At 57.6% G+C, this 23,463-nt stretch overlaps 10 protein-coding genes across 10 annotated transcripts; 3 read left to right on the plus strand and 7 right to left on the minus strand.

The window, feature by feature from the left end:
- Positions 1 to 47: 47 nt before the first annotated feature.
- Positions 48 to 1,637, minus strand: MKK02DRAFT_23314 (D-isomer specific 2-hydroxyacid dehydrogenase; the record flags this gene model as incomplete). The annotated part of the gene is made up of 10 exons (XM_053086710.1): positions 48 to 298; positions 364 to 423; positions 480 to 614; positions 670 to 700; positions 749 to 850; positions 916 to 1,017; positions 1,062 to 1,099; positions 1,168 to 1,218; positions 1,267 to 1,347; positions 1,412 to 1,637. The coding sequence occupies 10 exons, from the start codon at positions 1,635 to 1,637 to the stop codon at positions 48 to 50; spliced, it is 1,077 nt and encodes a 358-aa protein (XP_052948201.1).
- Positions 1,638 to 2,150: 513 nt separating this feature from the next.
- Positions 2,151 to 2,892, plus strand: MKK02DRAFT_42816 (uncharacterized protein; the record flags this gene model as incomplete). The annotated part of the gene is made up of 3 exons (XM_053092172.1): positions 2,151 to 2,406; positions 2,492 to 2,718; positions 2,779 to 2,892. 3 exons carry the CDS (start codon positions 2,151 to 2,153, stop codon positions 2,890 to 2,892), a joined length of 597 nt encoding a protein of 198 aa, XP_052948202.1.
- A 141-nt stretch (positions 2,893 to 3,033) lies between these two features.
- On the minus strand, positions 3,034 to 5,381 carry MKK02DRAFT_42817 (siderochrome-iron transporter-like protein Sit1; the record flags this gene model as incomplete). The annotated part of the gene is made up of 10 exons (XM_053092173.1): positions 3,034 to 3,182; positions 3,228 to 3,473; positions 3,524 to 3,865; positions 3,915 to 3,972; positions 4,027 to 4,349; positions 4,395 to 4,567; positions 4,664 to 4,839; positions 4,890 to 4,994; positions 5,046 to 5,149; positions 5,195 to 5,381. The coding sequence occupies 10 exons, from the start codon at positions 5,379 to 5,381 to the stop codon at positions 3,034 to 3,036; spliced, it is 1,863 nt and encodes a 620-aa protein (XP_052948203.1).
- Positions 5,382 to 5,735: 354 nt separating this feature from the next.
- MKK02DRAFT_42818 (uncharacterized protein) lies at positions 5,736 to 7,025 on the minus strand (the record flags this gene model as incomplete). Its single annotated transcript, XM_053092174.1, has 2 exons — positions 5,736 to 6,719; positions 6,780 to 7,025. 2 exons carry the CDS (start codon positions 7,023 to 7,025, stop codon positions 5,736 to 5,738), a joined length of 1,230 nt encoding a protein of 409 aa, XP_052948204.1.
- A 383-nt stretch (positions 7,026 to 7,408) lies between these two features.
- On the minus strand, positions 7,409 to 9,133 carry MKK02DRAFT_42819 (glycosyl hydrolase; the record flags this gene model as incomplete). The annotated part of the gene is made up of 4 exons (XM_053092175.1): positions 7,409 to 7,684; positions 7,728 to 8,648; positions 8,692 to 8,796; positions 8,846 to 9,133. The coding sequence occupies 4 exons, from the start codon at positions 9,131 to 9,133 to the stop codon at positions 7,409 to 7,411; spliced, it is 1,590 nt and encodes a 529-aa protein (XP_052948205.1).
- A 745-nt stretch (positions 9,134 to 9,878) lies between these two features.
- MKK02DRAFT_23233 (general substrate transporter) lies at positions 9,879 to 12,018 on the plus strand (the record flags this gene model as incomplete). The annotated part of the gene is given in 11 exon segments (XM_053086693.1): positions 9,879 to 10,131; positions 10,183 to 10,263; positions 10,310 to 10,416; positions 10,466 to 10,678; positions 10,786 to 10,882; positions 10,931 to 11,207; positions 11,226 to 11,227; positions 11,271 to 11,516; positions 11,567 to 11,661; positions 11,716 to 11,835; positions 11,890 to 12,018. The coding sequence occupies 11 exon segments, from the start codon at positions 9,879 to 9,881 to the stop codon at positions 12,016 to 12,018; spliced, it is 1,620 nt and encodes a 539-aa protein (XP_052948206.1).
- Positions 12,019 to 12,877: 859 nt separating this feature from the next.
- Positions 12,878 to 15,460, minus strand: MKK02DRAFT_31867 (uncharacterized protein; the record flags this gene model as incomplete). Its single annotated transcript, XM_053088389.1, has 9 exons — positions 12,878 to 13,192; positions 13,255 to 13,551; positions 13,613 to 13,696; positions 13,743 to 13,762; positions 13,808 to 13,870; positions 13,923 to 14,220; positions 14,264 to 14,611; positions 14,655 to 15,282; positions 15,330 to 15,460. 9 exons carry the CDS (start codon positions 15,458 to 15,460, stop codon positions 12,878 to 12,880), a joined length of 2,184 nt encoding a protein of 727 aa, XP_052948207.1.
- A 257-nt stretch (positions 15,461 to 15,717) lies between these two features.
- Positions 15,718 to 17,556, plus strand: MKK02DRAFT_31868 (putative Sec61p-like protein; the record flags this gene model as incomplete). Its single annotated transcript, XM_053088390.1, has 6 exons — positions 15,718 to 15,727; positions 15,789 to 15,856; positions 16,009 to 16,288; positions 16,338 to 16,960; positions 17,007 to 17,397; positions 17,456 to 17,556. 6 exons carry the CDS (start codon positions 15,718 to 15,720, stop codon positions 17,554 to 17,556), a joined length of 1,473 nt encoding a protein of 490 aa, XP_052948208.1.
- A 387-nt stretch (positions 17,557 to 17,943) lies between these two features.
- Positions 17,944 to 19,105, minus strand: MKK02DRAFT_36171 (putative mitochondrial protein required for respiration; the record flags this gene model as incomplete). Its single annotated transcript, XM_053089361.1, has 4 exons — positions 17,944 to 18,040; positions 18,106 to 18,208; positions 18,263 to 18,672; positions 18,732 to 19,105. 4 exons carry the CDS (start codon positions 19,103 to 19,105, stop codon positions 17,944 to 17,946), a joined length of 984 nt encoding a protein of 327 aa, XP_052948209.1.
- Positions 19,106 to 21,585: 2,480 nt separating this feature from the next.
- Positions 21,586 to 22,679, minus strand: MKK02DRAFT_22658 (uncharacterized protein; the record flags this gene model as incomplete). Its single annotated transcript, XM_053086604.1, has 6 exons — positions 21,586 to 21,751; positions 21,801 to 21,817; positions 21,874 to 22,002; positions 22,058 to 22,339; positions 22,394 to 22,476; positions 22,535 to 22,679. Coding segments are annotated over 6 exons (822 nt in total), but the record flags the coding sequence as incomplete, so codon positions are not given.
- Between the last annotated feature and the right edge of the window lie 784 nt (positions 22,680 to 23,463).

Genomic DNA, 23,463 nt, shown 5'->3' on the forward strand with positions numbered 1-23,463 from the left:
AGTCGTCGATAGTGCACCAAGCATCCCAACGTAGACACTGACAAGGGCTAATATCCCCGAGCAGGATCGACCTTGTTGAAAGCCACGCCACCCTTCCGCAGCTGCTCCACATTCGCCACGAGCAACTCCGTCGCCGCGTCCACGTACCCCGCAAAGTCTCCGGACGTATGTGGGGTGATGAGAGCTCGGGGGTGGGTGAAGAGGGGGTGTCCGTCAGGAAGAGGCTCGGGGTCAGTCACGTCGATTCCGACGGCGAGGATATGGGGTGGTGAGGCATCAAGGGCTTCGAGGAGGACGTCTGCCCTGTCAGCTGGTTCTAAAGAAGACCGAACACGAAGTAGCGGGCTGGGAGTGGAGGCTTACCCGATGAGACGAGATCTCCTCTGCCTACATTGATGAAGATTGCGTTCTCCCGCAGTGCCTCTGCCACCGGTCAGCTGTCTGGCGGAAGAATACCGGGCGATTGGAACTGTACTCACTGAAGTGTTTCGACTTCAAAAGGTACTGAGTCTGAGGTGTGCTCGGCAGACTCGCAACTAAGATGTCCGTCTTACTCAAGAACTCGTCGAATGACTTCTCGTCTGAGGTAGAGTAATACGCTGAGGGGATGGAGCCTATCTCGATCAGCCCTTCTCCCACCCCGAGTCGAAAAGCATGCAAGCAGCTCACCGTTCTTGTCTCCAGTTCCGGGAACAATGAACTGCGAGATCGACATCGCTCAAGCAGGTTGAAAAGGGTTTGTACTCACTCCAGTATCCTTGCTCTTCTCTCCTCTCGTGTTCGCAGCGATCACATTAACACCGTGTGCCTGGAAGAGCCGTGCCGCTTCCCTCGCAATATGACCATACCCCTACCTCGTCAGCTTTGGCGGCCCCTGACGGGTGAATAGGGGAGTCAGGCTGGGACGCAACTCACCAGCATACCGGCCGTCTTCCCACGGAGCGAGATGAAGTTCGTCGGTGTCCCAGGGGCAGTCTTGAGCTCGACGTCTGGCTTGGTAGCCCATTTGTTCCGGCTCTGAGTGGTCAGCGGGCGGTCAGTTGTGGAAGAGGATCACGAACGCGGAGTAACCAGTGTTGCTGGTGGAGGTTCATATACACTGCTCGTAAGTCATCTGATGAGCTACCGCGCCTGCGCGGGGCAGGGGCGACAAGGGACACGACGTACAGCTGATAGCTTGCCCGATGATGTACTGCGGGATGCTGTAGACGTGGATACCTGGTCTTTCAGCTCCGGCTCGGTCACACAGTATGAGGAGGCGCTGACCTGATGCTGTAGATACGCTGATCTGCTTCCATGCCTTCTCATTTTTGAAGAACTCTCCCTCCAGCACCTTGTTCGCCCCAGCTACGGCGAGTCAGTACCTGCCTCTCACCTCCTCCCCCTTTCCACCGCTGACGAGCGAGCCTACCAGACAAGATCTGTACCAAATGCAAATTCGGCACCTGCTCCAGCTTGAGCGTATCAGGTAGCCCATTCGGCATCGCAAAGCACACGTCTGACTCGCGCCATGCCTTGTCTGGGATAGACCCATCGGGGTGATAGTGGACCGTATGGAAGGTCTTGTCCAGCTTGGACTTTACGTCCGGGGAGACTTCGAAGCCGAGAACGAGGGTCGTGTAAGTGTGAGCTGTCATTTCAGAGTACGAGTTGTACTGAAAATAAGGATGGCGGGAGAGATGTATGGACGATAATGGAGCAAGCTGGTCGAGACAACAGCATAGCGCTCGATGGCCGTGCCTGGAACCTGATGCCGTTATTACCCGGCCGTCCGGAGGACCTTCGGCTCCCAGCCAGCTCAGTCCAACCAGCATGACTACATCTCGTGAGAATATCCCAGTCGGCCTACAACAGCGCTGAGCGCGAAGGTCCGCTCCTCATGCACGTATGAGTGGCATGCTCGTAACTTTCGAAGGGCGACCACAGCCACTTGCGCCAATCGGCCGAGATGATGTCAACCATCGGGTCTGCCCGGTGGCCGATGTCCGAGCAGCATGAGGGTCAAAAAAGTCTGAACTAGCCAAGAACTAGCTGTAGCTAGAACTATACATCATACACGCATCTGGCAGTGTGGACAGACCCAGGCCCTTCAGACCCCTATAATCATTTGATCAGAACTACACCGAAGCACCCGCGAGTCTCTGCTTGAGATGCCAGCGACAGCCCCGCCCGTAACATATCGTCTCGCCCAAGATGCCGACTTCCCCCTCCTCATCGCCTATCGTGAAGAGTGCGGCTGGGGCTCTGCGGCACTACAGCGGAACTGGTCTGATCCCGACCGGATATTCTGTGTGTTTATGGCGGAGCTAGATGGGGTCGTAAGGGACGTCGGGATGGGGTGTTGGTATATGCACCAGCCGGATGATCTGGAGTTGGCCAACAGAGAAACGGGCGTGGTCCATCTAGGTCAGTCCGCACAAGAGGAGGCGGCAGTAAGAGCGGGTCCCACAACTGCTGGGACTGACCGGGTATAGAGTGCTGACACCGCCAGCCTCCCTGTTCATCGCGCACAGATATCAAGGCAAGAAGATCGGAACGGCCGCCATAGATCTCCTCGAGCGCGTGGCGGTGCTCGAAATGGGAGCCAAGAGCCTCACACTGGATACAACGGCGTACCTGACAATATGGGACGAGACGCACTTTTGGCGAGAAGAGGACAAGACAAAGCCGGGCGTGTCGGTGGCTTGGTACAAGGCCAGAGGGTATACCCAGTTCCGTGTAAGCTTTTGTCGCTCCAGCACTGACGCTATTTGATGGGGTCAGTGGCTGAATATACAGGAAAATAGACCACTCTTCTTACAACCTACACCTACGGATCCTGATAGACTGTTGACTGCGATATTTCTCAAGAAAACCGCGGAGCAGGTGCGGGCTGAGCAGAACGCCGCATGAAGATGATTCAAAGTGAAAGCGGTATATAATGGGTAGGTAGTAAGGGCTGCATCAGATAGATTATAGACCACAGAATGACATGTGCTTGGCGCTCTTTGCGACCACGCCCAACACGCCCAACACTCGCCAATGTTTAGACCACTAGCGCCAGCTGAACCACCCCCTCGACTTCTCCTCCTGCCTCAGCTCCTCCGACTCGGCATTGGCCAGAGACTGCTCGGTCCCGAGAGTGGGATCACGAAGCAGCAGCGAGAAGCATACGAGCGGCACGCAGAGGCAAACACCGATGACTGCTCATCAGCTACATTCCCATCTTACTCAGTTGTATAGCTTACTGGCCAAGATCCGCTGGACGTTGCCGTAAGCGACGAGCATGCCGGCTCGCTCGGGCGTACCGAACGGGTAAGTGAGAAGGATACCGTACGGGTTGGCATAGGTGCTAGCGGCCAGAGTCTGGTTGGTGAGGTTCTGGCTGAGCTCGACGGGCATGCGGTTGGACCAGACGGCGCCGGAGATGGTGTTACCGAGAGCGTTCCCGATGTTGTAGCAGGCGAGGTAGAGACCAGTTACGACCGCCACATCTGAGGTGTCGGCTGAGACTTCCACGGTAGACAGCGAGTGGATGACTTACGCTCATGCTTTGTCCTGGACTGTACGCTGGCCAAAGTAGGGTACGAGAACATGCCGACAGCAATACCAATGACGACCTCGCCGCCGATCAGTCCGGAGATGTCGGATGGGTTCGCACCGGTTCGGTAGCGGATCAAGAGACCAAAGCCGACGGCGAAGAGGCAGCAGCCAAAGACGATGAAGCCTTTCAGGCGGCGGACGCGCATGACGATGATGCCGAGGATGATACCGGTGAGGGTACTGGCAAATGTGAAGATGGAACCGATACGGGTGGCGGAAAGGTTGGATTGACCAAAGGCGACCTGGAGGACGGGGAAGAGGAAGGCGCCCTGCATGTACCAGGCTGACCCATCAGCTGTGTCCCCTACTCGGCATACTCGAGGTGGACTTACCGGTGTTCAAGGTGCAAGCGATACCGAAGCCGGCCCAGACGCCTCTGTCTCTGAGAAGCTAGTAGCATGAGCTTCAATGCCCTTGTGCTTTTATTCAGGAAAAGAAACTCACGTGGAAAGGCAGAAGCGGGTAGCGGCATTTGAGCTCCCAGATGACAAAGATGGGGAAGAATGCCAACCCGACCACAAGGGGGGCGATGATCTTGGCCTCTCCCCAGCTGGACGAGGCGCCACCGGCGAGGGTGAAGGGAGTGAGGAAGAACCCAAAGGCGATGATCATGAGGAGGATACCGACGACGTCAAGCTGCCAAAAGAGGGTGGAGAAGACGCGCATACCCTGAGTCTGGAAGGGCGAGCGGTAGTCGGCGAGCGCGCCCGCCCGGCGAGCTTTGATTTGGGCGTAGGACAGGACGCCGACGAGGGTGAGACACGAGACTGAACATTAGCCTAAGATGAGAGGAGTGATCAGGTCGATCTTACTTGGGTAGATGATAGCCCACATCCCGATACCCCATCGCCAGGTGGTGACGAGGAGAACAGCGGCAAAGACGTCTCCAGATACCCAAGTGTTGATGAGGAAGGGCATATTGGGGACGAAGGAGAAGAAAAGACGAGTGCGGAGCGAGGACATGTCGGCGATCATGACCTCCACCCTGCATAGTCAGCATGAGCAAGCAAATGTAATTCCGAGGAGCAGGTATGAATGCTGTCGGTCACTTGCTGGAAGATGGAGGACAAGATTGACTCACAAGAGGATCGCCATGGTGTAGCCAACCTGATAGAGAACGGCACCTGCCGAGAAGGCTTCGATGAAGCCAGGCCCGCTGGCTGTGGCCTCAACGATAGTCCCGACGACGTAAAAGACAATCGAGACGAGCAGGAGCTCCAGACGGCCAAAGACATCGGCAATCTTGGCTGCAGTGGGCTGCCAAGTCAGCCTCATCCTCCAATCACGAATGTTCCGAGCGGCCTCACCTGTCCTACTGCGCCAACGATGGCTCTGATTACGTTGACGGTTGTCAGTAGCGAATGCTGTGAGTACTCGGCAGTAGCGATAGACTGGTAGTTGTAACGGATATTCTGGGCGTCAGTAATTAGATCAGAGATATTCACGGAATTGGGTATACTCACTCCATCAAGACCGTACCCATAAGCAAGGAAAAAGCATCCGAGGAAGACGAGTGCGCGGGCTTTCGGTCCAAGCTGCGCCGAAATGGCCTCGATCCGTTTGACACCTGTATATCAGATTCTGTCCCTCTCACCAGAGTGTGAGAACTCACCAGCTATCCTCATCTCGTCTTCGTAAACGATGGGCTTGCCATCAGGCCCGTGTGCGTAGGGATCGGCGGGGCCTGGGCCGTGATAGGCGTCCTTCTCGGGCGATCCATGTTCCAGATCGCGAGATTTCCCGTGGTATGCATCGTGCTCGTAGCCTCCTGGCTGGCCGTTGTGGCTGAGGGTGTTCATAGCGGAGTAGTCAGTGGACAGGTAAAGGTATGAAGCGAAGCACGAAGGGGATGAGGGCGGGAGGGCGAGGCCTTCTTGCCTTTTAGGGCGAAAATTGATTATCAGATAAGGTGCAGTAAGCAGGCGGGAATCGCCGCCGCTTAGGCTTCTGCCGGTCCACTTTTACGTCATCGGCCGAAACTGATCCGATAGCTGTCTTCCGAGTGTGGCGGATGGTCAAGGTCAGGCTAGCGTCCATCGCTCGTCGTATCGAGCAGCCAACGTGGGAAGCGGAGCTCACAATGAGTGCAAAGGATACCATAGAACATCCCCAAAAGAAAAGCAGCTATAACATCGGAACCGGGATACATGCCCTTATCCCTCCGCCTCCTTGTCCGCCAACTCCCTCGCTTCCCTCATCTCCTCGAACAGCCTCTTCTCCTCCTCGCCCAGCCCATTGAAGCCATCCATTTCCACCTCCCAGTCGCTAATATCTGACTCCTCGTCCGTGTCTGCCTCCAGCTGCGGCACGGGCCCGGCGAGGCGAGAGGCTGATATGAGCGTAGTGGCGAGCTTGACAGGGGTGGCGATGAGGGAGGATGAAGCGCGTGCCGAGGCTGCTGAGGGCTTGGATACCTTGTTTGCGGGGGGAGGAGGTGGTGTAGCTGCGGCAGATGATGTGGAAGTAGAACCTGCCTCAGTAGGTGGGGGCAGGGTAGGGCGCTCGACGATGGTGAGGTTAGCGAGGAGGTCATCCAGCTTCGATTGGGGCTGTGGGGGATGGGTAGGGGCTGGTGGTGCGACCTTGGGTGGCGGTCTCCTGGATGGGCGCTGGGTCTCCGAGGGTAAAGTAGTGGCGAGAGGCGCAGCTGAAGCTGGAGGTGCTGACACCGGCTGGGAAGGGGTCGTCGCCGCAGGAGGATAATCTGCGCCCGTCGGGTGCTCACTTGGCGAGGAGGTGGTCCTGCTGGTCCCTCCGTTGGCTGATCCTCCACTCCCGTCTGAGGTCCGCGATGTGGCAAGCGAAGCCTGCCCCTTGTCTGGTCCTCCGCCTTTGGTCTTGATCGCTTGTATCTCCTCCAGCAGCTCCACCCTCCACTTGTCTCCCCTGAGTCCCGCACCCTCCCTCATTTGCTCCTCCACATACCCGCTCCGTACCTTGCAGGCTCTAGAGCAGAACCCCTCTTCCTCGTTTCCTTCCTTCTCCTTGATTTCTCTCCGTTTCGCCGAGATGCTCCAGCGGGGCTTGGAGGTGTAGGGCGCAGCCGGCCCGTTGGAGCAAAGCGGATAGGAGCAGAGAGAGTTGAGGTGCCGCTCGTGTAGAGTCTCAACGTATTGGTGATGTTCGAGATATTTGGCCTAAGTGGTCAGTCTGGGGCAACTTTTGAATTCAATTCAAAGACAAGGCACTCGACTCACACCTCTCTTGAACTCATCACTCCCAACAGTCCCCTCGCATAGCCTGTCCATCCACCTCTCTCCTTTCCGCCTCCATTGGACCTTCTTGTCCATCGCCAGTCTCAGCGCGACAGCATCGCTGTGGCTCGGAGGCTCCAGTCCGCCTGCATCGTTCCGTGTTGCGATATTGAGGAGCGCAGGCTGACGTAGCGATCGTATAGGGGTGCGGCGCGATGGTCCGGCTTCAGCTGATGCCGAGGTGGACATTCGGAACGGATGAAGAGCGCGTAATCTTGCGCTTGTTTCGGGTTTGAGGACACGACGGAAGCTCTACGCTGACCGGCGGCCAGAAGAAGATGTAGCGCTGGGGTCAAGGAATGGGACTCGAGGCAAAGCGGAAGTGTAAAGATCCAAAACAGCTCTTTCTGCTCCAAAGTCTGCTCTCGGTCTGAGACGACGGGCCAGCGCCCCCGGAACCAGCTTTCAGCGAAACTCCTCATTCCTCAAACGAAAGTGGCACTTCATGACCTGCGCAGAGATGTCGCAGAGACGCCGCAGAAGGACTGTGCGGTAGCAACTAGAAGTCTGTCCAGGCTAAAGGTCCGATCGCCTTGCTATGTATCCTGGCTACAAATACTCGCATGAATGGTTCAGATACCTCCCGCTCTCGTCCCCCTCCAGCTAGCTCCGGAGAAGAACGCCGGCGTCATCGACCCAATCTTGTTTGCACCTACCGCATATAGGCCAAAGTGGGTACCAGTCATGATAGATGGCGGGGTTGTAGGTCGGATAAGCCTTCCGCTGTCAAAGCGACCGATGAGGCTCTCGGGCGCGGATCCGACGGCAGCGTAGAAGGTGTAGTGGAGAGCGGTGGTGACGATCCGGACATGGACTTCTCCCGCTGGGATGGGGGTGATCTGGTCGATCTGCATTGTCAGCCCGAGTAACACTATAACCATAGGTGCTTACATCTGGCTCAGACTTGAAGACTATCTCTCTGCCCTCAGCGGTACCCCTGATCCCCAGGCTGACGTACGCGCCCCTACTCCACCAGATCATCGCACCCGCCTCGTGCCCCTCCTCCGCATCAGGATAGTCGATAGATACCCGATACTCCCCCTCGAACGAAGTCTGCTTCTGGAAGAAAGCTGTGATACTTTCGTCGACGTGAAGACCGTATGGACCGCCGAGGAGCGCGAGCGAGCCGGGCCGTATCGTGAGGTCGTGCTCGACCTTGAGCGGTGTCCGGAGGTTGTACCATCCCGCCAGACCCATATCCATCCCGGGCGAAAAGTCATACTTCTCCTCGAAAGATTTCGATATCCGGGGTGGGTCGCTTTTGCCGCCGATACCGAGGATCGAGATCGGTTTCCGCTGGTTGACGATTGGCCATCCCTCCTTCCACTCTACAGGCGCCAAGAACGTCTCTCGCCCTAAGTGAGACAGCTCGCTCTCTCCCTCGCGCCAGACGGGCCGCACTCCCAGACAGACCGCCCACCACTCCCCTCCTACCCCTTCGACCAGGTCCATATGTCCCGTCTGCTGCACCTCCCTGTGTTTCCCATTGTGGACGAGAGGGTTGACCGTCCCCTCAGGCCCTGCCACCCATGGTCCGAAGGGGCCATGTTCGCTCCGATACACCCATTCTTGGTGATTGATCTCGGTACCCCCGTTGGCGGTGATGAGGTAGTACGCGCCGTCCTTTTTGAGCATGTGCGGGCCCTCGGCGACATGATTGTCGTGCGCCCAGGTCATGATGGTCTTGACGGGGGATTTGCGCCGGCCGGTAGCGAGGTCGATCTTGCAGGTGTTGGTGTACATGTGGAAGGAGGGGGAGAACTCGCTGACGGCGTAGGAGAGGTAGACGGTACCGTCGTCGTCCCAGAATAGCTGTATCGTCAGCTGTGTACGAGACTAGCTGATGCTTGCTCACGTCTTGGTCGATTCCCAGCACATCATGGTAGACCGGATCAGACCATGAGGACTGGTCAAAAATGTCGTTGGTAGACACGTGGAACCCGCGAGGGGGTACCATATCCTGCGATATGATCAGCTAAAGTCTGCTAGAGGAGGCACAGTGTACTCACTGGTTGTCGCTTGTGAACAGCAGTGACAGTTACGTAGAATCTCCCCTCATGGTACCTCAGCGTCGGCGCGTAGATCCCACCGCTACCAGGGCAAGTCCGCATATTGAGCTGAGACGGTCCCGTGAGGACATGACCGATCCGTCTCCAGTTGATGAGGTCCTTGCTGGTGTAGACCGGAATACCAGGGAAGTACTCGAAAGAGGAGGTGACGAGGAAGTAGTCGGACCCGACGCAGATGATGCTGGGGTCCGGATTGAAGCCGGGGAGAATGGGGTTGCGGAAGGGCATGACGGGCAACGCGCGATGTGATCCAGGTGTACTGCACAAGCTGATGAGGCTGGCGTGGTGGATCGTGTCTAAAGATTTAGGCGTGTACGAGGTTGATGCAGAGACGAGGCTAGCCTCAGCGAGCAATTGGACGGTGGACTATCTCGGTCGCTACCGGTCGCTCGAGGCAGCTTCGGCCCGCTTCGGCAACTTCCCCACCTCGGATATACCCTAGGATGGGGCAGCTTGGCCTTCGGAGTTCGGATTCACTTGGCCCGAAATTGCGCCGATCCCATTTGCACGTCAGCAGCTACGTCAGCTGACCAGAGCTGACCCAGCGAGACTCGGCTCGCCCGGCAGGTCACATTGCATTTGTGCATGCATCCCGTCTTCGCCGCGCCGACACACAGATACAATCAAGCTCGCCGCTCGCGGTACACCACTCTCACAGGGCGCCACCTGCACGGGAGAAAGAACGCTTCGCCCCGAGAACGATGCGATATCTCCAACTTGCTGCTCCGAGTTCGGCAGCCGGCTCCGCGTCTGCAATACCCTCTGGCCTTGTTGACAGGTCCGACTCCGCGCCGTGCTCCGCCGTACTTCCCTCAGCGCCTCAGCCCGCAGCCATACCACACGCGGCGACACATGACTGGCTGAAGCGCGCGCGCATACAATCAACAAGTGCCAGGACTAGGTACAGACAGCCCATTCCATCCCTTTTAGTCGAGGTCAATCCCAGCCTCTACTCACCTCGCACAGCTCAAACATGACGAGCAACCCCGCTATCCAAGTACCCGTGACGGGCGAGAAGCCCGCTGACGTGTTTGTCGAAGACGCAGACGCGGACCTCAAGCAAATCGCGGAGCCCACTCTTCTCCGCTCCAAGTTTGCCGACCACTCCAAGAAGGACATCCTTCGGACGTTCTGGCGCCTCAGTCTCACCGGCGCCGGGGTGTCGCTCGGTGGGCTATACGCTGGATTCTGCCTCTCGGCTGCTGGCAATATCATTGCCAATCAGGGTGGGCGTCTTCCGTCCTTCCGCTCTGCAATGTCCAGGCTGACTCGGACAGGCTTTATCAACCAGTTTGGGACCGTTCGGTCCGCCCAAGGCGTTCTCGCCCTTGATGCCCTCCACGTCTCGCTCTGGTCCGGTATGTGCGCCTCCCGATCCTACTCCCGCCCTGAGCTGACCATCAGGCTTCGTCTACGTCTCCCAGTTCTGCTTCCAATGCATCTCGCCCTTCATCGCAGACAGATTCGGTCGACGCGTCTCCCTGTGCTGCTTGCTCGTCTTCATGCTGGGCGTAAGTACCTTTTGGTCCCACGGACCCAGTCCCCGGGCTAACAATACAGGCCATCATCGCCGAGATCACTGCCACCGAGTGGAAAGGCTGGCTTGCTGGCCGACTGATGAGCGGCGCTGCGCAAGGATTCCTCGGGTCGGGGGTCATGACCTACCTCTCCGAGATCGCGATCACGCAAATACGAGGTGCTATGCTCGGTGCTTTCGCCGTTTCTTTCGCTCTGGGCCAATTCTTCATCGCTATGGGTCTGCAGATCCTATTTGTGGTGAGTGACTACACACCTATCAAGACTCGATCGCACCACAGCTGACAGCTGACACATACAGACGCAGCCTCTCGCGTATAAGAATGCGCTGTATTCCCAGTAAGTCCCCAACAACCTCTTGCCATATGGTGATACTGATCTCTAGGTTCGTCATCTTTGGTATCTTTGCGGCTGTCATTGCCTACATACCCGAGTCACCTCGTGAGCCTCTCCTCCCATGCAAGCCCCGCATCTCACGCTAATCTTCAGCCTGGCTGTGCCGGATGGGCAAGCACGACAAGGGCAAACGCGCACTCAAGCGCCTTGTCGGCAACGTCGAGGGCTACGATGTCGAATACGAGTACTCGGTCATCCAGCAAGAGATGGAGGCGTCGGCGCGTCTCGCAGCGCTCACTGGCGATTCTGACTGGGTCGCCTTGTTCCGCTGGGCAAACTTCCGCCGAGTCATCGCCGCTACCCTTCCTTTCACTTTCCAAAACTTTGTCGGAGTACCCCTCGTCTATGGTCAGACTACCTACTTCTTCCAGTGAGTACTCCCCTGGAGTTGTCAGACGATGCCTGGGCTGACTGATTGGGATCGCCGGATTAGCTGATCCATTCGTCGGGAAAACGAGTCAGACCGTCGTACAGTTGGGCGGCCTCTTCCTCGCCTTCTACTTTGTCGAGCGGGTGGGTCGGCGCACGCTCGTCCTCGTCGGCCCTCTTCTGCTGGCAGTCCTCAACTTCCTTATTGGCGGCATGGGCTTCTTGCCATCTACCCCGGCGGTCGGATCGGCGCTCATCACCCTCTTTTGCGTCTGGACGTTCATCTACGCTCTCTCGCTCGCACCTATCGGTGAGCTTGTGTACGGGTTAGCCGGCTGTGAGTATCAGCTGAACCACCAGGGTGGACCGCGCTCGTCGAGGTCTCTTCTCCTCGCCTGCGTGCCAAGTCCGCCGCTGTCGCCACTGGCATGCAGACCCTATCCGGCATTCTTTTCGTATGTCAATTCCGCCTACTAAAACTATGTCCCGCCACCGCTTACACTATGCAGAGCTATACCGTCCCCCTGATGCTTTCCCCGCAATATGCCGGCTGGCGCGCCAAGATTGGTCTCCTCTTTGGCGGTTTCACCCTCCTCTTTTGGATCCCTTGCTACTTCATGTTCCCCGAGGTAAGCTGCTTCTACTCCAGCTCTCGACCCAGTCGGATTCAGCTGAGACAGCAGTGCAAAGATCGGACGTACCAGGAATTGGACGAGCTCTATGCGAGTGGCGTCCCCGTCCGACACTTTGCCAAGACCAAGACGAACGCGAATCTCGAGCGGGATCAGCGAAACTTGCAGGGCGTGGCGTAGTTGGGCACGAGCTGAGGGGTGTCGGTCAGGGTGGCGAGTGAAACTTTTCGGGTCTGCGGTTAGGTCACTGGGTGTGGTGGGGCACGAGGCTCTGGGTGGCGATGATTGTATCTTGTATCACTCTTCTTTTGTCAGGTTGTTCATGTATCTGCTGTTGTGCCTGCCCATGGACTCAGTGAGGTTCAGTCCAGTAGCTGAGGTCTGATTTGCCACCCCTGGGGGCAGGTCGAAGCCCAAGGCCGGCGCGCCGAAAGCCCATCTTCTGACCGGCCTTATGTTGAGACAGGGACTTGCCTACACCTAATGAAGTTGCGGCACCATATCTGACCTATAATCCACCTCCCCAGCAGATCAGCGATGCTTGATGCCATGTAAGACATTCGCCACCGCATGGTGAGACACACCTCTTCGATGAGGCTGAGGAGCCACTCATGTCTCAGTGTCGGGAATCTGCGGCGTTATCGGCGATAATCAATTTAGCTTGGTCAGGCCCTGCAGGGACAGTGCAGCGGGTAGGCAAGGATGAGGCCACCTGTGACCATAGTCAGAGGGTACCTCCGCAGCCATAGATAGTCTTAAAACTTCAGGCAAAACCCAGATCTCGCTGATTAGCGAGGAGGCATCACGGCGCCCAACTCCTCATTCCTCGGTGTCTGAATCGCCCCCTTGCGAGCATAACCTCTCAGTCGGGCTCTCGTTTAGTAAGGTCAAAACTCCAGGACATACGCCAATCAGCTCAAGCGCACGACCCACCCCAAGGAAATGCATGACCATCCGCATCCCACGAGAACATACAGCATGCCCTTCGCTACTCCCCAACTGTAGTCCAAGCCCACTCCCGCTCCAATCTGAGCCTGATCTACCCCTGCGCCTCCTCCCCTCCATACGCATTACTCTTATGCTTCGGGATCCAGCCCCACGCCTCCTCCGCCTTGCCCAAAAACATCTCCGAGATCCGCACCCAGTCATTCGAATTATCACTCGCCAACAGCGTTTCGAGCTCGTTCCGACCGCGGAACTTGGGCGGGCGCTCATTCATCTGCGGCGGCATGCGCTCAAGGATACCGATGGGGACGTAGCGGTGTGTGAAGGAGAGGAATTCGCACAGGAATTTACGCGTTTTCTGGACGCCGAGCGAGTCGGATCCCCAGTGTGTGAGACCGAATTCGGCGTACTGGGCATCAGCTCTGTCATTTTCACTTGGAAGGAGAAGGAAAGCGGAATGACTGAGCTCACCTTCTTGACGATATCCAATCGCTCCGTAGCGCTGATATCCCACTCCCTCCGCTCCGCAATCTCTGTAAAGATCCACGGCTTGATCAATGCCCCACGCGCAATCATTACCCCGTCCACCCCGCTCTTCTCCTTTTCCTCGTAGTACTGCTGCGAGGAGAAGCAGTCGCCGTTCCCAAACATGGGCACGGAGGGGAGTCCGGCATCCGACAGGGACTCGCGAAGGGTGGAAGTGCATTGCCGGATGTATTCCCAGTCGGCGAGCTTGGAGTAGCGTTGTTGACGGGATCGGCCGTGTAGCTGAGAGGTAAGCTTGCGTCCGCATTAGGTGTGGAACAGCGCTAGGGAGGGCGTAGCTTACGGTAAGAGCTGATGTTCCCCATTCGGTCGCGAAGCGGGGAATGAGCTTGTGTGCATTGGGCTTGCCAGTGGCGACGCCGGTACGCTGGGGAGTCAGTGAAGCCTTACATCCGGGCTGAGACGCTGCTCACGAATTTGACAGTCAAGGGAACTGTTGCATCAGCTTGTTTCCAGCAGCATCGAAAAGCCAACTCACTCTCGCCTAGCGCCCTGTTCATGCCTACCAATATCTTGCCCAAGCGTCCCGGGACGTCCAGCACTACATGGTCAGCTTCTGCGTCTTGCAGGTCAACGCGCCACAGGTAGCTCACAAGCACTCCCCGCTCCCTGGTTGAATACCAAATCAATCGGGCAACCCAGATTGACATCCACAAAGTCCACTCCCTTTCCAGACTTATCGCTCGCGCCCAGCTCCTTTGCGATCAGCTCTGCCGCGGGGACCATGCGATTTGGGTAGCTCCCGGCGAGCTGGATCCCAAAGTTCTTCTCGGAAGAATGACGGCGGCAGAGCGCCCATTCGGTATCTTGGCCGGAGATGAGGGGTTGGGCGAGAGCCATCTCAGAGACGGTGATAGTTGCGCCGAGCGTTGTGCAGAGGCGACGGAATGGCTGAGCGTCAGCTAGGACAACTCATCAGACAGATGTAACGTACCAGGTTGCCGACGGTAGTCAGGGGGGCGAGGTACAACCCATTCTCCCAGTTCAGGCGTCTCTTTTCTTCTGGCCTAAGCGGGACGTCCAGTGATTCCGCCTGCCCGTCGACGACCCCCTTCTGCTCCTCCTCCTCGACATTCATGGCGTCCTCCTCTGCTCCCATAGCGACGTCCGCATTCATAGCTCCTTCCTCGTCATACATGACATCCTTGGTGGCGATGTCAGGCTGTTCGGCCAGAGTGGGCGCGGGCTTCTTGTTAAATTTGTTTTTGGGGGTACGGGTGAGAGTGAATGGCTTGTTGGGTTCGACAGCTTCAAGGTAGCGTCTCGTAAAGGGGTAGTCGTACTGTCCATCAGCGAGGTCCGAGGAACGCTAGACAGTAGCTTACGATACATCTCCTAAGCTCGCCAAAGACCTTGTGATCCGGCCAATTCGTTTCTCCATTCTTCCACCCCTCCTCCTCCTCCCTCGTCAACTCGGTCGTCATCTCCCACTCCCCCACCATCTTGCTCTTATCCGCCCCCTCGCCCTCTTGCACCTTCCGCACATGTCCACCCAAGAACCGGCATTTCCAGCCAAACGGACAGTACCCCAGATCCGCATAGACCGGACACCTCGTCTTGAGGTCTATCGCGCGACCGACCGAGTCCGTCTCAGCCCCACCCACCGTCGCCTGCGCGTACTGGACGAAGGGCTCCTCGGTGGTGTACCCCTCGACGAACGGCAGATCGGCGGGCTTGGACTTGAAGTACGCCGTCCAGTCGTGTGAGAATTTACAAGGGTTATGGGTGCACTCTCCCATTTCCCATGCTCGGCACATCTTGGGTCCAGTGTCCACAGTACGAAGATCTCGATTCTTGTTTTGACCGCGGTTCTTCTTCTTGTCGCCTGGTCCGCCTGTTTTGCGCCGCTTGGAATCACGGCCGTCCTGGTGCGCCGTGGATGTGGAGCCTTCCGCAGCATCGTCGTCTGCCTCGTTGACGTAGGCGTTGCTGTTGGTAACAGGTAAGATGTATCTGCAGGTGTGAGCTAGTTTGCGAGACGGGAAAGAGGCAAGGCTGACTCGGGTTTGATGGGAGCTACACCGGCTCTCCCTCGATCGTCGTCGCCCGCTCGAGGCGCCGAGTCCGTGGCTGGCCGAGCGGTGACGGATGAGTCTGTGACTCTAGGAGCGTTGATCTCTACTTCACTCATGCTGTATAGGTAGATGTAGGCAGGTTATAGGTCGAGAGTTTTGCTGCGAAAGAGCCACCAGCCAAATTCCGCTTTACGTAACGAGCCTGGCCCAAACCGGAATCCGGCCTCCCTCCTCCAGCGCGACCCTTACCCTCAAGCTATACATTCCATCTCCTTCTATACATCTCATACCTAACACATAGCGCCTCGACTCACAGAGGTATCCGCTCACTCATCCGGCTCGCCCATCGTCCACCGGTCAACTCTCACTCAAAATGCCGGGCTGTAAGTTGAGACGAAAGCCAAGAGCGGGTCGGGCTCGTGAGGGGTCGAGCTGACCTCACAGTCCGCTTCTTGGAGCTCGTGCGGCCTTTCATGAGCATCCTCCCCGAGGTCACTGCTCCTGAGCGCAAGGTGAGTGCTAGAGAAGAAATTGGCGTGGTCTGTATGCTTTGGGAGATGGTTGGCGGATTCTGGAGGAATGAGGAAGCCTCGATCGCCCTCACCCTTTTCTCCACTACGCCTTACTGGATCCCCCTCTTACAGACCCCCATGCTGACTTTCAGGTCACCTTCAACACCAAAATCGCCTGGACAGCCACCACACTCCTGATTTTCCTGGTCTGCTCGCAGGTCCCCCTTTACGGTATCATGTCGTCTGACTCGTCCGACCCGCTCTACTGGCTCCGAGCCATCATGGCTTCCAACCGAGGCACGCTCATGGAGCTCGGTATCACCCCTGTTGTCACTTCGGGCATGATCATGCAGCTGCTGGCGGGTGCGCAGTTGATTGATGTTGATTTCAACTTGAAGGATGATCGCGCGTTGTTTGGCGGTGCTCAGAAGCGTAAGTTCATGGAAGCAGATGTCTTGATGCGCTTCAAGCTGACGCTTAGTCTTCGCTCTCATCATTGCTCTCGGCCAAGCCACCGTCTACGTCCTCACTGGGATGTACGGCGCCCCGTCGTCCCTCGGTCCCGGTGTCTGCCTTCTCTTGATCCTCCAGCTCGTCTCGGCCAGTCTTATCGTCATGCTCCTCGACGAGCTCCTGACCAAGGGCTACGGTCTCGGCTCCGGTATCTCCCTTTTCATCGCTACCAACATCTGCGAGTCGATCGTCTGGAAGGCCTTCTCACCCAACACGATCAATACCGGCCGCGGACCGGAGTTCGAGGGCGCCATCATCGCCTTCTTCCACCTGCTCCTCACGTCCAACAACAAGTCGCGCGCCCTCAAGGAGGCCTTCTACAGGGACCGGCTTCCTAACATCATGAACCTCCTCGCAACGGTCGCGGTGTTTGCGGCGGTCATTTACCTGCAGGGATTCCGGGTCGAAATCCCCATCAAGTCGAGCAAGATGAGGGGCCAGCGCGGATCATATCCCGTCAAGCTGTTCTACACGTCCAACATGCCCATCATGCTCGAGTCGGCCCTCACCAGCAACATCTTCCTCATCTCGCAGATGCTTTCGTCGCGCTTCCCCGAGAACTTCCTCGTCAAGCTTCTCGGTGTTTGGGAGGTGAGTTTCACGCCTTTCACCCTCTGGATGCCCTGCTGACTCGTAGCCCCTCGAGGACCTTCCGTCCCAACTCTGCGCGACCTCCGGTATCGCCTACTACATCTCCGCCCCGCACTCGGTCACCGCGGCCCTGCGCGACCCCTTCCACACCGCCATCTACATCACCTTTATCGTCACCGTCTGCGCCATCTTCTCCAAGACCTGGATCGAGGTCTCCGGCTCGGGACCCCGGGACGTCGCCAAGCAGCTCAAGGACCAGTCGATGACGCTTGCGGGACACCGGGACGCGTCCATCTACAAGGAACTCAAGCGGGTCATCCCGACGGCCGCGGCGTTTGGAGGTGCGACACTCGGCCTCTTGTCGGTCGTGGCGGACTTGATGGGTGCGCTCGGGAGCGGGACAGGTATCTTGATGGCGACTACGATTATCTACGGATGTGAGTTGATGCGATCGACTCCTTGGTGGGAGGAGACAGGCACAGCTGATACGTGCAGACTTTGAGCTTGGCGTCAAGGAGAATGCCGGTCTGGAGGCTGCTGGTTTGGGAGACATGAGTACGCTTGTTTGCCCTGATGGAGTCCGAAATACATGCTGATAATTCCAGTCTTCTAAGCTGTCAGCTTGATCCAGTGCGCGGGAGGAGGATGTGGAGGCGGAGTGTAGGTGCAGTCGAGTGGAGTGGTGGACTCGGAGGTTGAGGTGCCCCAGAGGGGATGCGGCTGGGGGCGTGCGGGTCCACTGAGGGTGGCAGTGTGTGTGCAGAGGAGGAGGATGAGAGAGGGGTCAGATTGTGGGAGGTCCCAGGTGGGAGAACTGAAGCGGAAGATTAGAATACAAAAAGTGGTATAGCTCGCATTGCATATTCTTCTTGTCTGCTAGAACGGCGCGACTGCTCTCCGATGGTGCTGCACAGCATGAACAGTCCTGACCAGTCATGTACTTTACAGTATAGACCAGATGAAGGGGGATGCATGATGCGACGCTACAGGTCCCGTATCCGCTTGTCCATCCTCGGTGCCCTCCTTCCTCTGCTTAGCAAAAAGTATAGCATGGCTGATGTGGCTGCTGATAATGAGAACCTGAGCTGTCAGCTGTGCCCAGATGAACAGGACGTCAGAGGGGTCAAGAGCTGAGTAGAACGTACCAGGTGTACGCGTAAGATAGATGTTGATTCCTGAGCTCGACCTTCGCAGGTCTTCCGACCGGGATACCCCTCTGCATGAGGTATGTCGCTGGTGTTTCTCCACCTTACATATCAGGTTCTTGTACAACATGAACCCCACCAGCTGGAAAGCACTCACGGTCAATCGCATCCACCAAAACCGGCTGAACCCCCTTCTCCTCTCCACCCGCCACCTCCGCCATGCCCACCACATCCCTCCAGAACCACTCATTCCCCTCCACCTTATTCTCGGGCGTCCAGAACCCCATCTCTCCAGGCCGCATAAGCATACACTCGACCGTCACCTCCTCGTCCTGCGCCGGACCGGGCACCCCCTCTTTCCCGGCCCGGATAGCGGCGGCGCGGGTGGTGGTGATGAAGCCGCGGTTGAGGAGGATGGTGGATGCGCCGTTGGGGCGGACGAGGGGCTGAATGAGCGCGTACCCGGGGACGCCGTCCTTGACTTGAGGGCCGAGGAGGATGGGGAGGGGGAGAAGGCGGCCTTGGAGGAGTATGCGGCGGAAAGAGAAGTCGGGGAGGGCGGAGAGGCTAGATGTCAGCTTCAGGGCCTTCACATTCGGTGGTGAGTATGGGGACAGTAGACGTACTTGATATTTCCAGGCAAGACCATCGGCTCTTTATGCAAATTCCGCTCAACCTCATCAATGAGCGCCACCTTCCACCTCAGTCTCTTGACCTGCCATACCCCCAGGAATCCACAGAGAATGGGAACGAAGATGAGGACGATAGTGGTGGGTTTGGCGAGCTGGGAGCGGAAGCGGGAGCCGCCTGTTCCGGAGGAGGAGGCGGTAGATGGGAGTGGGGAGGAGCCGAACGAGGAAGCGAAGCGTCTAGAGCCTGCGGAGCGGACTGAACCTGCGACAGGGGCAGATCGGGCGGCGGAGATGTGGGGGCCGCGAAGAGGTTGCGCTGATCGGAGGGAGGCCCGGAGGGACGACAAGAGTCGGGGAGCGACGCTCATTTTGGGTTCTGCCGGTCTGCCCCTGTGGTGTGATACCTGAATCCCCGTGACTTGAGTCGAGGAGGCCCTTCGTCCTGTAGAAAGGCTCTCCGATGCTTCGGATGATGAATCCTGTAATGGGAAGTAGCTTGTAGGCGAGCAGTGTATGCGCAGAGTTGAGCGCTCAGCTTGCCTCACATTCAGAAGATCGGATCGAGATTTCGCGGACCTCCTGCCAGCTTCCGTTGGAATTCAAGTGGCAAATAATTAAAGGTGAGGAATGTGGCACGGCACCTGCCTCAAGCTTTAGTTGGCTCACGACGAGATACACTGAAGTACCCACTCCGCCGTAGATGTGCTTGAGCTGCCAAGCACGATGTCGAGCCCAGGAAGAATTGAACAAGTAGATACATAAGACAAAGATCGACAGTCGACGTGAATATGACTGGATATGAAACCGACTATAAAAGCTCATCCACCGCCCTCTGACCGGCCCCATGGCCATCCGACAAAGTCCCTAAATCGTACCACGTACAACTCTCATAGCCCCATCTATCCGGAATCGACATGCCTTCAGGCAATAACAACCTGATTCTTCACCCTCCTTCCCACTCCCGCCCTCTGCACACCCTCCCCATCCCGCACATTCAACTTCTGCGTCGTATTGCTAAACACCTCAATCGCCCACGTTCCACCGCATGTCGAGTTCTTGTCCGCCGCGCAGGGGGATGTACATGTCGTCAGGCGTTTCGTGAGCTTGGCGGTAGAGTTGCTGCACCCGCAGTCGGTTTTGTCTTCTACCTGATCTCATCAGCTTGGGCTCCCGTTGCGAGTCCGAGAGGCGACTTACACCAGCGTAAATATAACCCCAATTCGAGCAGAGCTCAATACAGAACTTGGGCGTATTCTGGCTCGGCCTATAGTAGTACGCCGGCAGGACCCGATCCGAGGTATCCGCGAAACAGCCCAGCGAGACCCAGCCTTTCGGGAGGACGTTGGCGATGGTAGCGGTGGGCGCAGCGGGGGTTGTGGATGTGGTGGAAGGGGTCGAGCCGGGTCGGGTAGGCGGGCCAGCGACGGCGTAGGTGCTTGTAGCTGGCTTCGTTGTGGTTGGGCGTGCGGGGGGTCCGGCGACAGCGAAGGTGGTGGTAGGGTTGGCTTTGGAGGTGGTGCTGCTGGTAGAAGAAGAAAGGGTGGTCGTTGTCGAGGACTTGGGGGTCGTCGTCGTCGTTGAGGTCGTTGAGGCGGACGACTTGGAAGAGGAGGAGGAAGAGGAAGATCCGGTCGCCGCAGGGGCTGTCGTCGTGATGGAAGAGGACGAGGAAGATGAGGAAGATGAGGAAGAAGGGGAAGAGGAGGATGACGACAAAGTGGTAGTAGGGGACACGGTCGCCACTGGCGTCGAAGTCGTCGTGGTCGCGTTGGCGATAGACGAGGATGAGGAAATAGTGGTGGACGTCGTAGTATTAGCGGTAGGCGAAACAGTCGCAACTGGGGCGGTGGTATTGACAGACGACGGCGCAGTAGGCGAAACGGTCGGAGCGACAGTGGTGTTCGACGAGGACGATGACGATGATATGGAGGTGGATGAAGGGGAAGAGGTGGGCGCCGCGGTAGGCTCGACCTGCGTGCCGATGTACTGCATGATGTTGATCCGGTAGCTCCCTCCGCAGTCTTTGGTGGAGTCGCCGGCGCAGGGCTTGTCGCAGCCTGTTCCGGCGGTGAAGCGGGCGCTCATCCCGCACCAGCATTCTGAGCCGTACTGGGTGCCCTGGAAAGTCAGCAATGTTTCAGATAAGATCCGCAAAGAGGACCAAGTGGGGGAGTGGGGATGTAGGATAGAGGGGAAGAGAGAGGGAGAGGGAGGATGGACATACAGCATAGGTATAATTCTGCGAGGCACAGTAGTTGGCGCAAAGGGGGTTGGTATTGTTCGTCGGGAACTGCACCGATCCGCGATCCAGTGCACGGGGATAGTCCTGGTCGACCGAGCACCCGAGCGCCACCCAGCCAGTAGGCAACGGCTCCGTCGGAGTCGTACTCGGACCCGCTGCGGAGCTGCTGACCGTTCCGGACGGGACAGGCACCGCGCTCGCATCGGACGCAGTAACAGACGCAAGGCCCGTATTGGTCGCTTCGTAATCGACGCGAATGAATGCGTTGCCCCGGTAGGCGCCCCCACAGTATGCCCATGCGTCACCTTTGCACCGGACATTACATTCTGCAGGTGGGGCAGAGACGAGCTTGGCGGTCCGGCCACACCAGACTTCGTTTCCGTTCTCGAGCATCGCGTACTTGTAGCCGGCCTTGTCGCAGAGTGCGGTACCCATGCTGATGGTCACGTCGTTGCCCGAGTAGATGAGGGGTCCGTCTAGGGATCGGGCGTCTTGGTCGAGGAAGCACCCGAGGGGTTGCCAGCCTTGGGGAAGGGCGGTAGCGGTGGGTTCTGGGGCACTGGGGATCAGCTAGACTCCGGAGAAGCGGAGGACAGGGGTCGGGACTCACGAGCTGTTACTTGTGCTCGAGGCGTATGGGTTCTGGATGTAGGTCGTAGGCGCAGGAGTGGAGGTGTTGGACGCGGCGAAAATGTCGTTCTGTGCGCCTTGGTAAAAACCCCACGAGTCGGTGTACATGGGAGGTACGTCGAGATGGGGAAGGTTGTTACCGCTAAGATGTCAGCTTGGTTCACTCCACGTCCGGAAAAGTTTCTGCTCACTCGGCTTGGTAGAGGTACTAAGGGTATCAGCTTCTGCCCTACTCTGAAATACATGCAGAAATGTTAAGCTCACCATAGGCGTCTTTGCTCCCTTGAGACAGGCGCTGGGGTTGCCGGTACAGTCCTTGGGTACCTGACCACGCTGTACAACACCAGCACTCGCACTGGCGCCGGACACCGTGCAGCGGTACAGCAAGTTGTACTGGCAAGTCAGCTACCACCCCTTCATCATCCGGAGCGTCGAGGGCAGCACACACAATCTCGAATGGATAGCCCTCTCCACTTCCCGCCCGATGAATCCAGTTCCAGGTGCACAGACAACCGCCCGGCGGACAAGCCGGCAAGTCCGCTGGAATATCGTACGAGATGGCCCGGGTCCATACCGACTGCTGCACGACCGAAATGACCGTCATGTCGTTGGGCTGAAGCGCGGAGACGTCGGACGTGTAGGCGATGGCGAGGGCGGTTCCTCCGAACTTTGTGGGGTCGACGTTGGTGTTGTTGTATTGGTTCATGACGTGAAGGGCGCCGGAACCGCTCTGGATATGTCAGCGAGCGACCCTGGAAAGGAAGTGGAGGATGGGGTGACTTACGCGGCAAGCAAAGTTCGAGGGGGGGTCGGTATTGTACGGATCACGGAACTGGACCGTCTCGGCTCGGTTGCAGGTCATCTCACCTGAGCCGTTAGCTTGGGACTCAGGAACGAGAATAGGTTGAGTGAGAAGGTCGCGTACCGGTGAAAGACCCGCCGGCGGGGAGGACCATAAAGTCCCCATCTTTAGGTGGGAAACCCTTGTACCCGTGAGCGAACCACTGGTCCTTGCTCAACCCATCAAGCTCGCGGAGCGGGTGGACGGGGTAGTCATTGTTGTAGTTTTGGGCATCTGACAGTCAGTGCTATACCGCCGCACTGGGCGAAGAGCTGGACGTACCTCCAATCTGATTGGGGTAATTCATACCGAACATGCCTGGCGCCCAGAGCGCGATATGCGCCCTGGCGACGGCGAAGCAGGCCACCGAGACGAACGTTGCCGCTCGCATTTTGGGGAGAAGAGGGGGAGGTGGCTGGATTGTTTTGAAAGGGGAGGGCGGGATCGCTTCTAGCGGAATCGGACTCGGTCAACGAGGATAGAATGTCTCAGAACCAGTCTGGAATGTCGATAGTGGCGAGGACGTAGGAAGATGGGTTGAGAAGGATTTTGATGGCGCTGAAGAACAAGCAAAGGTTCCCATAGATTATATATTCTGTCGGGGCTCGGCTCGGGCGACGGAGAGAAAGAAACGCCTCTGTCAAGCCACCTCGTGGGGTGGCAAGGCACGACACCCGAGGCGGCGAGGGCGATCCTCGATCGTCGCTGCACGATCTCGCCGCCGCGTTCCTGTCTCCGCTTTGGAGCCGCGAAAGATCTTTCCGATGGTCCACGAAGGAGTGGGTACGACTCTGTTTAGAACTTTAGCGTTCAGTGGCGCAGACGCCGCCGAAAACGCCACTTCCGGCCGAGGAATGTTTGGTAAGGGCGATTAGATTAGAAGGTTCTGAAACATACCGATAGACGGAAAGGGCTAATCAATCCATTAGCGGAATCAATTCTCTTATTAGCTTTCCCTTGTTTACGCGGACGCGACTGACCAAATGACAACAACACCGTCATCACTCTTATCC

Source organism: Dioszegia hungarica, assembly GCF_025882075.1.
Source record: "Dioszegia hungarica strain PDD-24b-2 chromosome Unknown MKK02contig_6, whole genome shotgun sequence".
Classification (NCBI taxonomy): domain Eukaryota; kingdom Fungi; phylum Basidiomycota; class Tremellomycetes; order Tremellales; family Bulleribasidiaceae; genus Dioszegia; species Dioszegia hungarica.